The 17825-nt window shown below is 42.0% G+C and overlaps 1 protein-coding gene across 1 annotated transcript in view; it reads right to left on the bottom strand.

Moving 5' to 3' along the window:
• Positions 1 to 17825, bottom strand: part of lyst (lysosomal trafficking regulator) — a 75837-nt gene that overhangs the window by 36878 nt on the left and 21134 nt on the right. Inside the window, 5 exon segments of the mRNA XM_037781698.1 lie at positions 1602 to 1758; positions 5051 to 5212; positions 5310 to 6258; positions 10932 to 13041; positions 14290 to 14380. Coding sequence (XP_037637626.1) covers positions 1602 to 1758; positions 5051 to 5212; positions 5310 to 6258; positions 10932 to 13041; positions 14290 to 14380 — 3469 coding nt within the window.

Genomic DNA, 17825 nt, shown 5'->3' with positions numbered 1-17825 from the left:
TCAAGTATTCAGCCAAGCCATAGCCTAGAATAAATATTATTTTATATTTTAAAATGAGTCACACAGCTGTAGACCTCTAGGTTTTATTTTATTATTTGAGACATAAAGCTGCAGCCATAGCCTACAGGCTTATGGTTTCATTGTATAGCCAAAGCTAATTGTATAATATTGTGAGGAGCCAAAGTTCAGGGTTATATTTCATTATTTTCATTATTTTCTATAATTTTCTATTTATGTTATTGTTAATATTCACTTATCTTAAGAATCTATAGAAAATATTCTATTCAATAAATATTGTTTGTTTGTACCTCATTCTGCTCTGTATAGTGTTACATAGGGGCACTTTGACTGAAGTTGTCCTCTCCACTTTACTTTATTAACAGAAATTGCAATTACATGCAAGCATAAAGAGATCCTCAAGTTTAAATAAACAATGAGTGGTTATTATCAATGATGGCTCTGAATTAGTCATCAAATCAATTTCTGTACTTTAAGCTTTTTAATATCTTCAGATATATGATCTGGGGCCAACCACTTCCTCTGGACGAAATTACAAAATGTATCAAACCTCCTGTTAAAAGGCACCAGAATACAGGAAAGGACATCTATTCTGTTAAAAAAAGTTTGGCAGGAGGACCCCCAGACACCTACACCCATGTGTATTTCAAATTGAATCAGGATGTTCAATGTTAAGGAGAAATGGTCGTTTGATATGAGAGGAAGGACGGACTATTACCGCCTATTATTTGTCTCGCGTGAGGTCAGTGTTTCAGATTCACTGTTTTCCAGGACGAAAAAGTTTTCCAGGAAGCTAAAGTCTCGGACTTTGAGTCACAAGATCCAGCTTGTGAGGCCGCGGAGTGTGGTTGCCTGCAGTTGTAAAACAATGATTGTATTCTGAGGGGATGAAAAAGTAAAAAGGGTGTAATCAGGCCACGTTCTTAACCGGTGAGACCAGAGTGGAGACGCAGAGCGAACACAAGAGGCTGTTGTGAGAAGAAAGAAAGCTCTCAGGCCCGTTTCTGCCATGTCATATGTGCGCAATAAAAACTAACCACTTGTTATTGCCAAATATCCTCCACAGCAAACGAAATGAGGATGTGTTTTTTTTACACTGCAAATTGCTTAAAAACCATGATTCTGGTCAACATGAATGCAAGGAAATGCAATAATGCATAATAATTCAACAAATGTGTTGAGCGATCAATTCAATAGCGGGAGAAGCAAGATTTCCCAAGGCTAAAAATCAGCAGGTTTAGAGGTTGAGACCAATACATGACCTCTTAATCCATCAAGATTAGTGTGTTGACATTTATCACCAACATAAACAAATGTGACAGAAGACGGAGTACATTACGTAAAAGTGATTTACAGCGTTCTTAAAATAACCCCAGGGAAGACAAAAGGCGTGAAAAATCTGCAGTGGAAGACTTAAAAGTAAAGCAAACAGTACAAGTAGCATTAAACAAGCCTAATCATTAGGAGCAGTCAGGTGTGTGCAGTAGCTGTGGATTCTTGAGGAGGGTGGTAAGGTAAGAGTGAGGTGTGTGTGTGTGTGTGTGTGTGTGTGTGTGTGTGTGTGTCAGCCAGTGTGGACCTACCCTCTTCCTGCTTGGCCATGTCTTCAGGGTTGCTTTCGCTGTCAGCGTCGTAGCCCTCCTCCTCCCCCGGGGGCTTGACGCCACAGCTCTGCACCTCGTCCACCTCCTCAGACAGATCGCCTGCCGGAGCCACCCCCTCCGCCAACACCTGGAGCTTCTGACAGAAAGAGAAAGAGCGAGAGAGGAAGAGTGAGACAGCAAGAAAAAAAAGTTGTGAATTTCAAGTTTATCGCCTGGTCAAGCTGTTGGTAAGATAAAATGTATTTCGCAATAGCTTACCCAAAGTTGTTTTTAAAAAAAATGTCCAGGGACTAAGAATGTTATGCTAAAATATACTAAGCATGACGAGCAGCGGTCCTATCACTAATACGGCGAATGAATTACCAACAAAATGTTTTCAAGTGAGGGGGGAAAAAAAAGTACACGATTTTGGTCATAAGACAAATATCAGCTGACTCGTAGGGCGCTCACACAGCCCAGTTCCTTGATGTGAACAGTCAGTCATCATACATGCACGTAGGCAAACACGCGCGCACACACACACACACACACACACACACACACACACACACACACACACACACACACACACACACACACACACACACACACACACACACACACACACACACACACACACACACACACACACACACACACACACACACACACACACACACACACACACACACACACACACACACACACACACACACACTCAAGTAAACAGTTGAACTCTAAACTGTTTACTAGTTCAAAGAAGAGGCTTACTGTAATGAATACCTCTATTCTTTTCAGCATAATACCAGGCAGCTTTGATATTCAATTGTGGGTGAAGTGAACATTTTAAAGTGGACAAACTTTGTGGTGGAAGACTAATCTTGGAGCTTCATAGCACATACTTGTAATGGTTAAGTGAACATCACACTCGGCTGGGCTCACTGAGAAAGAGCTAAGCTCTTAGGAAATAGGTAAATCTATTATATAAAAAGCTAAATCCTCCTGTGTTGGAACAGGCTTAGTCAGACAGGCATTTTAAGACTTGTGAAAAACACATCTGAGGCGGTGAGAGAGGAGGCACCCACTACCAGGCCGGTAGTCGTTTTAGTGAGAACAGACAGAAGGAAAAGTATTATCTTTTTACAATATCTTTTCGGTATTCGTCTCACTTCCTGAAGCAAATAAAAGCAGCTACATAACCATAACCATATATGGTCTTGAAAAGTGTTCATTAATGTAGCCTACATCAATAGTGACGCTCTTGAGAAGGCGGAAGTTGTTGTGACTAAGGACATGTGTGAATATTTTAACTGCTATATTCTTTATATTCTTATGAAGACTATGTTGAAATAACTTACATTAAAGTGAGAGTAGGCAGAATGTTTTTAGCATCATTGGTAAAAAATTCCATAATAACCTTTCAGCATATTGTAATTCAAGTGTTCTGAGAGAAAACTAGACTTCTACACCTCCTCATGGCTCTGCTTTCAGGCTTTAGAAAATCTAGCCCCGTGACAGGAGACTTTGGCCAATCACAGGTCATTTCAGAGAGAGAGCGTTCCTATTGGCTGTTCATTCAACTAAGGCAGTTTTCAATCACTCTCGAACTCTGATCGGATCAAACTCCGTTTGGAGTTTGCGAGTGATTGACAGCTGCTCAGAGACGGCAGGTTCCAGCTCGGCTCTGATTGGTTGTTTTCCTCCGGTCTCTGAAATCTTGCAGATGCCATTAGGAGCAACGGCGGACACTGGAGGACACCGGAGGACACAGAGGCCTGTCTCATGCACTACTGTCAGGATATAGTGACTGTTTTATAAAAATAACTTTTTTTAAAATCATATTTGCTCCAATCTTGCCTACTGCTGCTTGAATATGTAAAAATCTTTTAAACAAAGTACCATCAGTGACCTGTTTGGGTTTCAAAATGAGACCATGCTCGCTCATGTTTGCATCCACTGCTTGGTCTAAACAAGGGCCATAATTATGTACGTCTGTTGTTTTGTTGCACATCGGGCAGATAACGGCTGCTTAGCAACATAGTGCGAGTGGCCATACACAGCCGCCCTGATGCTTGACGACACTCGGCCGGAAAATGATTTTCCTCTCATTGTACGGTTCGCTCCTAAATAAACACCACTGCTCTTTATATTTTGCCGTGGCGTTCAGCCAAAGAAGCTGTGCGTGGTGACTGAACACAATCTGCTTCATTCTACTGGGGAAAAAAGCAATTTAAAAAAATCAACCGGATATGAAATATCCTTTTTATCAATCTGTTGTGTTTGAATGAACTTTATCAAGCAAAGAGTCATTGTCCCCTTCACAGCGGCTCATTGGGCACACTGGAAGATAAGTTCATATTATTGGGTTACACACAACAAGATGCAGTTTGTTTGTGGTCACACTCATAGATATGAAACTGCTTTAAAGCTATGGTCGCTCACACATGCTTATTTAAAATTGTATAATCTCTTTTGACTCTCCAGTTCTCACCCCTGTCTGACACCTTCAGAAACATTTGCCACTATGTTGAAACTAGTGATGAGAATTTGTTTAATGAAGAGTAAGACAAGTACTTTACCTCCACTGACAGTAGAGAGACAACAGGAAATTAGAGGAGAGAGATGGGACATGCAACAAAGGTTTATGGTCAGCACCTTGAACCCAGAGGCCACTGACTTACTAATTTTATAGCAGCAAATTAAATCGTAGCAACATTCACCAAGTGGATAACTATAGTGTACACTGGCACTTTGCGTCATGGGTAGCAGGCTGCAAAGGATTTTGAAAAAATATCTATTTGCGATTATTTTGACTGATATTGCTATAGCGATATGATTTGCAATTTGGGCGGGAATGTTGATTTTTACATCATTATTCTCATTTTCATTGTAAAACTTATTAAAATGATAATGGTGTGATTTTTGCGGGGATCTGTACCAAACAAAGACGATTTCTTAAGTCTGTAGAATATGATGTTTAGGTGAGGATTTCTCTGCAGCACCACAATATTTCATTTAAAATGGTATTTTGACAACATTTCACCTTTAACAAAATTCGCCTGCTGCAGTTTGAAAATTGCAGAAGGACATATTGCGATTTCGATAAAATTTCGATAAATTGTGCAGCCCTAGCAAAGATGAAGTAGTAGTTTTGCAGAAAATGTGCACATAAGGTGCAACAAAAGCATTTATAGTTTGAATTATACCTTGAAAAAAAGCTTGATTCTACTGAGTAGAGGCTGTCCAGCAGAAAAGATAAGTAGAGTAACATTTTGCCAAGAGCTTTATACTGATGAATATGGATAGCACCTCCTGTAGCAGCAGAGGAGTCAAGTGTCTGACTGGCTATAACCTGAACTTTCCTCTTGATACACAAGTAGCTCAAAAATCTTGAGAATATAAAAAGGTGCATTAACTTCACTCACAGGTTCTCCCAAGGCAGGACTCACCCTGTCTGGCTTCTCCTCAGGGGGATCAGGACAGGATGACACCTCTGCCATGGCCACTCTCAGGAGTGAGTCGAACAGAGGAATAGCGAGGTCCGAGTTTACCACCCCGGAGCGAGAGAGCTGGTCTCTCACCTCAAACAGGGTCTCTTCCACTGATTGGAGCTACAGACGAGAGGAGACATAACAGTTTAATTGTTTTTTTTGTGGTTGATGTGGTTAGGGATTGGCTGATTGATTAGTATGATATTAAACTACATACCTGATAAGAAAGCTCAGGCTCTATCCTCTGCAGGGCCGAGTTAGCACTGTGCAGACAAATAGCCAGCAAGGCCTCAAGGAGACGAATACTTTGTAGTTGCCACTCTTCCTCCAGCTTCTTTGCAGGATCTTTGGTTTTCCCCTCAGCTGGACCAGTGCCGAGGGCGTCGGCTGAATCATGAGATGTCTCCTCCAGTCCCAGTGAGGCCGCCAGGGCCGTGGACTCAGGGCTGCCTTTGCCCTTACCATCCCTCTTTTTCTTTGCCTTCCCGTCCTTGGTTTTACAGGAAAGTTTCTGAATAACCATGGCCATGAGGCGCAAACAGACATCCAGTCCTCCGAGCCTGAAGAACTGCCTCTGAAACAAGGGGCTGGCCAGGTAGATCCACCGACACACTGACCAGACATCTGCAGCGCATCGTACCTGCTCTTTGGAGGGCAGAGCCACGCTATCTGGGGAGAGGTAAGGCAGTCGCCCGCCAAGAGGTTCACTGGCTGTACTGTCGTAACCCGAAGTGTCCTCAGAGTCATTGGCTGAGTCCCGGTCAGAATCGGCCTCTTTGCTAACACAGAGGAAGGCCACGCACAAGAAGAGGTTGATAACGTGAAGGTGGGTCTCTGCTCGGCTCCGCCCTGGTCCACGACCCTGCCCGCTCCGGCTCTTATGGCGTGGATATGCCTCCTTTAGGCCTTCGTAGAACTTGCTGAGGCTCTGCGGGCCCTCTCCAGCCCCTCGGGACCCCAGTTCTTCAGCCAGGCCCAAGACGGCCTCCCTTTCTTCAGCATCGGCGCTCTCCAGCTCCTGAAGCACCCCGTCAGCCTGCTGGTGTCCAATGCCTATTATCAGAGTCTCAAACACCTTCAACGCCAAAGGGCGTGTCTGGTCTAAGTAGACGAGCTCCGTCACCTGATTGAGCCCGTTACAACTGATGAAAAGGTCTCTGATCACCCTGTAACAGAAAATATTGGAAACTAAGCAAACAGAAAATGGACATAAACATTACACACACTAAATATAAAAACAGGCAAATAGCAAGACTCACAATTGAACACTTTAATACACTATGCTATTCATTTACTTAAAGGTACAGTGTGTAGAAGAGACCTGCTCCGTATGTAGATATAAACGGCTCATTCTAAGGTAACGAAAACACAACAATCCTTATTTTCAGGTGATTATACACTAAAGAAAACATACTTATTAATATTATATTCCATTTCTGCCAATAGATCCCCCTAATTGTTACACACTGGTCTTTTAAGTATTACCCTTGGAAGAATATAGCCATGAATGTGCTTCTCACTGGCTGAGGAAAGGATTCAAATGGTGACCGAAAGGGTAGATGTGAACTGCACACATTTAAACTCTCCCAGCAATTAAAATAATTGGCACCACTCACTCTAATCTAACGAACTCTGCAACTAGTCAATCAGAGGCAAAGCCGCTGCCACCACACACATACACACACACCACCGTCACACTCCTTCCTCCACTGATTTCATTTCCTCCCGTCGGGTTGCAGATATAATTTCCCCCAGGGCACAACAACTCCTTTAAGTATATTAGTCAACTTCTATTAACATGATAAATGAACTGTGAAGGACACCACACGCTAACTCCTGAACACACCTGCTATATTTGTACGTTTCCAAATTTATATACTGCATTTGCTTTGTTACCTAATGTCTTTTTTGTGTTTATTTTGCTGAACCACAAAGACAAATTTATCTGAATGTGAATCATACGTTTAGTTAGCAAAACAATGTTGACATTTTACCCTTTTAAATTTGTTTACTACTGGTATACACACGCTATTTAGGCAGTGATAAATAATAAATTACGCTATTACAACGCAGGGTAAATTACCTTAAAAGAATAATGTGTCACCTGAGTGAAGGTTAAATCAACATTTGGTAAGAGAGAACAACGCTCTCAAGAGATGTGCCGACATTATACACTGACACACTGAAAATAAAATCACTTTAATCTCAGCATGGGATTGTTTACCCAGTATGTTAAGGAGCTGAAACAGATGTTCACTTGAAGCTCTGAGCCCAGAGCATGAAATGGGTATATTTAATAAATAATAAACTTGCAGATTTTTTTCCCTCCAATTCAAACCCGTTCTCCATCTCGTCCTCTAAATTATTGTAGAGTTGATTAATTCTGCTTTTTCAGAACATTTCCTCTTTTCATTAGTGGTGTGCAAGACCATCAGGGTGACTATCCATTAGCCTGAATATTTAATGCTCTCATCTGAAAAATACGGTGCTCTGTTGTGCAGAAAAGCTACAGGAGCGGTGCAAGACGTCAGAGGATGTGCAGCTTTGTGAAGTTTACTTGTCTTTTAGTTTATCTTGCGACAGCATGCTTTTAACTGTAGCTTCTGTGGCATTATTTAAGCCATTTAGGTGAAGGATAAGATCACCCAAACAAAAAACATCTGTCATATAATCATCTTAACCTTTGTCATTCAATACACTACTGAAGTGTGTGAGACTGAGCCTTTTTCCCAAACTATCAACATTCACATGGCGTCCTCAGAAGGCAAACAAATATAAATGTCCAGCTTGTGTAAATGTTTGAATACACTGAGGGTGCAAATCAATATTTACCTCATTATATCCTATCCTTGTCCTCGCTGACAATAATTTGATCTACAACACTGCAAGAAGATATTCCTCAGACCAGTGTGGAGATTGTCCATAGGGACAGGATAAACATCACATATAAAGTATACTACTGGGCCCTGCTGATTATGCTGAATGTGATGTTTGGAGACATTTTAACCAGCTGACATTTATTTAACAGTTTGGGAAAAGGATGAGTTAAAAGTTATAAAATATATAATTGGTCCACCAGATGGAGCCGTATAGTTTAACCGAGTGAGATTCACCATATAGAAGGAAGGATGGGTGGTTTGTACAGAAGCAGCATCCTTCTACATATCATTTTCTTGTTCTTGCTGTGCGGTAAATGTTGCAATTTGGTTGCCAATGTTTTAGGACATACTGAAAACATTTTTTTTAAATTCATAAGACCAGTTGTACGTTACATTTTAGCAACCACTGTTGTATTTACCTGCGACCTGAAGATTCAATAAAGTTGTACAACAGTGATAAAGCAGACTAGAAGAACTGCCGTGAAGAACTACGGTGGCCAACGCGAAAACGCAAATGTCCCTCTCTAGAGCCAGTTGTTGTAAGAGTACTGTAGGTCATTTGGAGCAGAGCCAGTGCTTAGAGTGTGTGTACGTGGGAAGTGAGTCGTGAAGCAGGAGAGAGAGGGCGCCGGCCCCGAGAGCGAGTAACATTATCGACTCTGGCCTAAGCAGGAAACGTTAACGGAGTTTGGTTTGCCCGTTCTGGGCTACTGTATGAAGATAGCGGTGCGACATGGTGGACTCCGAGGAGAAGACCCGCTCCCTGTAGATATAAACGGTTCATTCTAAGGTAACGAAAACACAGTTGATTATACTCTAAAGAAAACATACTTATAAATATTATATTTCATTTCTGCCAATAGATCCCCCTAATTGTTACACATTGGCTTTGTCCGCTTGATGTTTCACTTTGCTATATTTGCGTTTTTTCGGCGCTGTGTTCGCCATTTTCGTAGCTTCCTCTTGGATGTGTGCTTACGATCTGGCACCTGGTCGCTACGTTTTTATAGAGGTTGACACTCAGAAACATTCCGAACACACAGCAAAATAAGAATATACAGGCAGATGTGTCTCTGCAGATACAGACACCACCACACACTTCTGGTGGGTCAAGTGATGATTGAAAGTGATTATTTTTGTATGAGTCCATATATTGCTTTTAGGAGAATCCTACTCATTGTGTTTAAGTAGAACACCACTCATGCTCTCTGAAAGTGAGATTTATCTGAACATAAGACTTGATGCCTTTTATATAAGCACAAGGACATGAAATTGTCTCTAAAGTGTCTTTTGAAAAGGCTCAGATGACAGAACCACAGCTGTAAAGACTTTGAATGCCAGTCAAACCTGCAGAGAGCAGAACTCCATACTGAATTTTAATAAGGAAACCTATCCGCCCACCGCTGACAGACTGCCTCAAAGCATCCATCCATCCATTTTCTATTCACACTGATCCTGTTTAGGGTCGCATGGGGATTCATCGTATCCCAGCATGCATCGGGAAGGATCCAGCACCAGCCTAGACAGGTCACCATGATTCACACGCAGACAGACACATTCACACATATGGGCAATTCAGTGTTCCCTTAACGGATTGCTTCAAAGCGGAGAACTCAATATATAACTAATAATATCCAAACCAAAAGTAAAAACTAATTAATACATTATTATACCAAATTTGGCAGCATTTTGTTAAATGTGTCTGGACAAATACCACAAGCACCTGCTTTAGTCAGACTACTGTACTCATAACAGTGTTACATAAACAGTCACTAATCTGCCATCTGTCACTCAGTCCACACAGCTGTAATAAATTATTGATTAGCATCAATTAGCAATGACCTGGTGAGACAGATCTAATGACAAACAATGTCCAAGTGGATTAGGTGTCTATTTTGAGCTGGCTGATTATATTTGCTTTATGTGATAGTATAAAAGGATCAGGATCCAAAACGTTTTTCAAAACAACCACCTGCATCACTTTAATGTAATGACTAGGGCTGTCAATCGATTAAAACATTAAATCGTGATTAATCGCACATTTTTTATCTGTTCAAAATGTACCTTAAAAGGGAGATTTGTCAAGTATTTAATACTCTTATCAACATGGGAGTGGGCCAATATGCTGCTTTATGCAAATGTATGTATATATTACTATTGGAAATCAATTAACAAAACAAGAAAATGACAAATATTGTCCAGAAACCCTCACAGGTACTGCATTTAGCATGAAGAAATATGCTCAAATCATAACATGGCAAACTCAAGCCCAACAGGCAACAACAGCTGTCAGTGTATCAGTGTGCTGACTTGACTATGACTTGACCAAAACTGCATGTGATTATCATAAAGTGGGCATGTCTGTAAAGGGGAGACTCGTGGGTACCCATAGAACCCATTTTCATTCACATATTTTGAGGTCAGAGGTCAAGGAACCCCTTTGAAAATGGCCATGATAGTTTTTCCTCGCCAAACTTTAGTGTAAATTTGGAGCATTATTTAGCCTCCTTCCCGACAAGCTACTATGACATGGTTGGTACCAATGGATTCCTTCGATTTTTTTAGTTTCATATGCTGTATCTTCACTCTAGCTTTAAAACTGAGCCCGCTACAACCTAAAAAACGCAAGTTGTATTAATGCGTTTAAATAAATTAGTGGCGTTAAAAAGATTTTGTGTTAACACGTTATTATTGCATTAACTTTGACAGCCCTAGTAATGACAAATAAGTCTAAACGCATTTACAAGCACATTTACTTAATCCAAGAACAGCTTGCAGCTACACATCTTTCTACCTAAAAACAAAATTAATTTAAAACCTCTTTGGCAGAATCCTGAAATGCTGTCCAATACTACAGGGAAAACTCAGAGAGAGTGACAAAAACAACCACTGAAAAAAAGACAGATGACCAAGGAAAAGTAGGTGTTCAAGAAACAAACATCCGATGTAAAATCGCTTACCTTGATTTGAGAAGGGCGGGTAACGTCTGCAGGTAAATGAGTAGTACCTCCACGGGCAGGCACTGTGTGTGATAGCTGCAGACTTGACTACAGACAGTGGAAACGCCCAGCTGTTGGGCATGGTGGGCCAGCTCTACCCCTCTCTGCAGCACAGGGTTGAAGATGTGTGTGTAGAGCTGCCACTGCACTATAGCATTGCCCCGCAGGGTCAGGTGGCACACATGGCCGGCTATCTGCTGGCTCAGCTGCCAGTCCTCACCAAACACTAGCTCTTGATAGGCCTCCAGAGCGTCCCACTTCCACAGCATGTCCTCTGCCCCCCCTCCACTCGGCAGAATACCCTGGGAGCGGTAGCACAGACTGGTAGAAATGGCTGAAGGCTCCCCGTGCTGCAGTGTCTCCTCCAGGCCTGGCAGCTGGCTGCTGTCCAGAGTGCAGATGTTACAGGAAGCCAGCTTGGCTTTCTCTGAGGGTTGTCCCCCACCAAGCTGGTCTAGGATCAGTCGGCCCAAGACGCTGAGAACATGAGACTGGTAACTACGGAGACCTGGAGCTTGGAAGGCATGCAGCAGGGGTCCTACGACTGAGCAAGGGTCCATACAACAGCATATTCCAACAGCCTGCACCCCAGCCAGCACCTGCAACACAGCTGGCCCGCTGGGGGACAGTCGCTGCAGGAGCCGCAGACATTGGTGAGCACAGGCAGCCAGGCAGCAGCAGCGCTCGGGGTAACGCACCGCATCACCATCCATCCCTTCCTTGCCTTCTCCATCCTCTTCAAAGGGGTTGCGTCTAGCAGCCTGCTTGAAAGCCGAGACGGGCAAACCTGACAGGTCTCTGTGGTGATGCAGGAAGTGGGAATATTCACAGCGACGGTGGCGGCGTCTGGCGCACACGGACTGATGCAGCTGTTCCGACTTTGCCTTCTTGACAGCACTGATGATCTTAAAGACCCCTGCGATGAGACCTCGTAGCCTCTCTGAAACCTCGCCTCCTACTTCAGAGTCCCTTGCCCTGCCAAGTCCCTCCAGCCGCAGCACCGTGGCCTCGAACAGCTCCAGGCCGCGGTGCTGGACAAACTCGTGGATGAGCTCCAGCGCCTGGCTAAAGAAAAAAGGGTTGGGTGTGGAAGCCTGCAAGCAACCTAGCAGCACTTGTAGTACTCCCTCTAGTAGCTCTGGCAGCAGTAGCGCTCTGTGGCGATAGCGGGAGAATGAAAAGTCATCCTGGACCTCCTGCAGGGTCTTCTTTTGCCGAGGAGCGAAAGGGTCATTCTGTCTGTCCAAGCAGCTCTGGATTTTGAGGGTGGCTCTTAGCAGGTCTGTCAGACTGCGTCTCAGGCTATCTGGGAGGGTTTCACTCTGACTCACATCCACTGACATCAGGTGCAGGATGGTGCGTAGAAGCATCCTCTGGACTAGTGCGATTGGTTCTTCCGTCCAGCCTCCAGCAAGCTCCTCTGCCCCCGCTCCTCCTCCACCTCCACCCCCTGGACCGCAGCAATCTCCAAACTCAGTCAGGATCTCAGTGAGAGTGGGTACGACACTGACCGCCAGGCCTGGGTTGTGGTTGATGCTCATGTCAAACTTACAAACCTTCTCCAGCAGGGAAAGCAACACATGGCAGAGATCAAAGGGCGAGTTTTCCATGCGGTTGAAAATGGATATTGCAGCTGGGTCTGTCAGGGTTTCAGTGTCCGCCATCTGGGAGCCAGGGGCCCGGGGGTGTGGGTACGGTGCACTCATGGTTTCTGTGTTGGGGTTGGCGGCGGTGGATGTTAACTGGGAGGCCTCTGAACGATGATGCTGACAGCTTACACGGATGGTGGAGCCATGTGACCTTCGGCTCCTCGCACCACCGGGGCCCGGGACAGCTTTGTCTTCAGGGTTGGCTTCCGAATCTGAGGTAGAAACCTGAGACTTCCGAGCATCCTTTACAGAGTATTTCTGCGCCGTCCTGCGTGACCTCCGTGACTTCCAGGTGCCACTGCCGACACGGGACCTCTTTCCAGAGCTCTGTTCATCTGTCGCAGCCTTCTGTCCTGCTCTGAGAGGGGCGGCCTTCACCTCCCGGCTGAGGAACACCTCCAGTAGGGACGGCAGGGTGAAATCTGTCAACATAAAGAAATCTGTCAGTTTTATTCTGGACATACTGTACATGAAGACCTACATACCAAATGTACTTCTAGACCAGTTGTTCTCCAAGCACTGTGGATTTTTAATGCGTTCTGTGACTTTTTCTCTCACCCTGACCCGCCGGAAATCCCCCATCAGAAACTCATGTGCACTCGCACTTTGACTCTCACAGACTCACTCAATAAAATCTATTCTGAGGCAAATTACATCACTGGTACAGGGGCAAGGTAATGTAAAAAACATTCCAGTCTAAAATATGTTATTTTATTTTTTTTCTCTGCAACCATCTTGCGTCCCCATTGGGGGTCCCGACCCCCAGGATGAGAACCACTGTTCTAGACATACATACTGTTATTTTTGCGTCACACCAAACTTAAATTGTATACTGAAGTCATATTGCATTTATGTCTGTGTATGTCACATTTTAGGAATTGTTTTCTTTTTTCAAACATAAGCCATTTTAAATTTCCAATTTCCCAAAAAAACATTTTTTTTTATGTAAGATGAGTAACATAAAGCTTAGCTGCAGCCATTCTGTTTGTTAAAACACACTGAGTGAGTAAGAATTAATTAGAGTAGAAATGTCTAGGGTCCATGTTAGATTGGATCAGCAGTCCTGTACTAAATACCGGTGTCATCCTGAGGTCACAGGCCTCTGCAGCCACTACTCTTCTCCTGTTGTGTGACTGGCTGCTTATGTTTGTAACACTAAGATTCAACATAATGGACACATTGACTGCAACGATTAACAACAAGTCATCCATTTGCACTGTTAAGCAAGTCAAATACATTAAACATAAAAATGAGTCATTCGACATCACAGACGCTATTTACAGTCAAAAGCAATGTGCACACATTCCACTTCCTTCACATAAACCCTCCAAAGCGAATGCTGAAACATGCTTAACCTTAATAATTACGTAAAAGATGAAGCATATATATAAATAAACAAAGTTAGAGAACATTTCTGGCCCATGAAATGCTGTCTGCATTTCAGCTCGTCTGTACAAACGATAAGAATGTACAGTTTGCAAATCACAGAGAACTGTAACGCACAGCACATTTTACACTCATAAAATAAAGTATGTAAATTGAAATCATTAGTTACAAACCAGGAATAAGAGGCAGTCACATGCCATTACAGCTGCGCAGTGTGACGTATGTGCTGTTAACATCAACATTAACATGAACAAGTAATAGAGTAAGTCTTTGTGGGTACTGACCTGGGGCTTTTTCCTCCTGCACAGGGATCTTCCAGACCAGCGGTAGTAGAGACAGCAGCAAAGTGAGCAGCTCCTCCCGGCAGGTCAATTCCTAAGAGTGCAACAAAACACACTGAGGTTACCAAGAAAGTTTCCCTGCCCCTCTGGTCACACTCTGAAGTCACACCCAGACACTCCCATCAAGATAAACTCTCCATATTCAGGACAAATGTCCCTTTGTGTTTCGCTACTTTCAACATAGAGAATTTAGCTATTTTAAGATTAGCTTTGTATCTGAATTCAACTGTTTTACAGAAATATTTTCATTCCACGAGATATTTTTTTGTTTATTCGTGTGCATTTAGTTAGCTAGTTATTAGTTAGTTAGTCTTCAGTGAAATGTGTCAGAGAGCAATGTAGCATCTACATGACGGCCTTAATTCCAAGACCCTGGGGATCTCATGTCTAACCAGGGCATACCTCACAGCAGAGAGAGAACCAACTCCTTCATGTGTTAATTAAAAACAATCAACCTACACAATTGGCAATTTTCTTTTCATTGTATAATGCATTGTGCAATCATTACATGTTGTGCAGTTTCTATAAAGTAATGGGTCTGTCACCGTTGTGCTGTTTATGCAAAGGCTGCCAGAAATGACTGATTGATGAGTAACTCACTAATCAAGTAGGCTTTTCGTTAGATACTCTCTTACTCTAACTCTGGTTATTTACATTAATACTTTTACTTCTATTTAATTATAGTTTTTGGATACTTCAACTATAGCCTGACCAATATTGGATTTGAGAAGTTGATACTTTACTGATATCGGTATCTGATAGCAATATATCTATTGACTTTATTTTTTCTAAAAAGGCAACAAAGAACACCAGCTGGGATCGAACCGGGGATGTGGCGTTACATAAAAACACAAAACCGACCAAACTTGTTTTTTCTACATACTGAGCAGGACATTTTATAGTGTAAAAATTAACTTGTCAGGGCTCACTGGTGGACACACTGTGCGATGGTAACACAAATTACCTCAAACCTATTTTGGCATTTCTGTACTGACATTTCTTGGCCAACATGTACACTGATACAATATATCTTCAAAAAGTTAATATCGGCAGATATATGAGCCTGGCAAATTGATTGGTGTAGCTCCAACTCTAACCACCTCTCACTGTAATTATACAGCTTTTTATCTGGTTGTAGCCAAGCATTTGCAATTTGAATTATTCAGTTGATGATTTACCCAGAGATGACAGTTGCCTGTCATTTAACACTCAGTCAGTTGGAAAAAAATATACAAATATATAAAATATATTAAATATCCCTGACATTTACCCCCCAAAATTTGACCATTATATTTTATGTTTCTTTTACATAACTATAGGAATACTGGTTATGTGTGGACATTTTTACGAATGCAATGAATAAGAGTCTTATGTAAGGAAAATCTTACTGAGATGGACCTGAGTCATCTAAACAGAGTCAGAACTAAACAGACAGAGACCAGGTGGCACAGAGTGGGAGTATTTAACAGCACAGTGGAAAAAATCCAACTCAAAATACATTTTCTACTTAAATCAAACAGAACATTTATGATTTGAAACCATGTTTTGCAAACCACAAGTTCATACATACCACAAATAAATAAATGTTTACAAAGAGTCTGGTTTATAAAGCATCTCTGCCTGATTGTTACTAAAGGCTTGACTCCATTCAGGCCACAGCTGACGCACACAGCTGGAGCTTGTGATAACACACTAACTCATGAATGCATTACATTTCTGTACTGAAGGCTCCCATTAAAAAGAGAAAATATAATGAATGTGTGTGAAATTAGCTGTGAACAATACGAGGCCACAAGGATGCTGACGCACAGGGTCACATTCATCACATTACAATATTTCATTCAATAATGCATTTGTTACTTCAAGTCAGAAGATTATAAAGTTTAGAAACCTTCTTCTTTAAGAGACTGTTGGCATGAAAATAACTGAACTTGGTGGTGATCCCATCTTTCACTCTGGAGCCTAGAGACCGTTTCAGAATAGATCATTATTTACATTATGTCAAAAGCCTGTTTATTCACTGAATTTCACATGATCGGCATCAAAGCACTTAGGAGTCATTATGTTTTATGTAGGTTGACATCCGACTCTGCAGCGGCACCATGTCTGACAGAGGGAACCATTGAAGACAAATGCCAAACCCCAATGCTCAAGGTCATATTGTTTTCAACTTTATCCTGATTTCTGACCATTTATGTGCAGCGCTGAAATTGTCATGTAAAAGCCCCATAATTCACTCTGGATAGGAGCATCTCCTAAATTGTTACTTGACCCAAAAAACACTCACAGATCAGATCAATATATAGAAACACAGAGTTCAGTGTAGCCAGGGCTCTGCTGGACCAGTACTAGGCAGAGGAAACACTGGGCTCTGTCAGAGCTTGGTGTTAGTTAACAGAGCAAACAATACCTGCTTCTGTGAGGCCATTCCTATCATTTAACATGAGCACCTAAATAGAGTGCTCACAACTCAGTGTCGTAGATAGGTGTTAACAAACAGAGTGGCTACCTTTGACCTTCATGGTACAGTATATTTCCACCAATATTGTGCCAAACCAAGTCCAAACGATATCTGTAAAAGACATTTTAAACGAAGAGTAATACTGATATATTTTGTGTATTGTATGATTAAAATATCCTTAGTGCTGTTCTAAATGGATTTGCATATCAGCATCAACATCCTGCGTACAACAAAAGCAGAACGAAGAGACCAACTTGGGCAACGCGTAGGCAACGCACAGCTCATTTCCTCTTGAGATATGACCACCATGCAAGCTGTAGTAAAACCAGCCACAGATTTAGAGAGGTAGCCTAATCGGCCACTACACAAATACAGAGACAAGATTGTCCATGTGATGGTTTAATAATTGGGTAAAGTGTCTGAAAATCAAAACAGGCAATAGGTCTGTACCAAATGTCTTCTCGGCATAACCCTTACAAAATCCTCAATTTGAATAAAGTGATTCATCGGATAAAATTAGTTAGTCTTTTATTTATTTTAAGTCAACTTTCTTTAATGAATATAACAAAAGTGCCTTCCTTTGTGTGCAACAAGCAGCAGAGCAAACAGTTTTATGACTACAGTGAAAATGTTGTTTTTGAAAGGCTAAATGCAAACAAATACGGATTAAAGCAGAATATTTTGTTAGATAAAAACATGTTGTGAATTTTGGACTTTACAACGCTCTGGAGTTATTGGAAATGTCTGGATCACACAAATCGGAAACAATCCTACGCAGCCGCCACTGGAGTCTAATTCTAAAAATAGTATAATACTAATAATATCAGTTTAGCCTGATCTTTATCAGCAATTATTCAGTACAGCCCTAGGGTTTTGTCTGATCAAAATATCATCAACTATTCTGAAAGTTATATGATAGTGCTGTCAACTGTTCTAAATGGATTTGCATATCAGCATCAACATCCTGCATTCAACAGCAGCAGAACGAAGAGAAAAACGTTCTGCCATCAATCAGATA

The sequence above is a fragment of the Sebastes umbrosus genome, chromosome 10, assembly GCF_015220745.1.
Source record: "Sebastes umbrosus isolate fSebUmb1 chromosome 10, fSebUmb1.pri, whole genome shotgun sequence".
Classification (NCBI taxonomy): domain Eukaryota; kingdom Metazoa; phylum Chordata; class Actinopteri; order Perciformes; family Sebastidae; genus Sebastes; species Sebastes umbrosus.
This window is presented reverse-complemented; position numbering and strand designations above follow the sequence as displayed.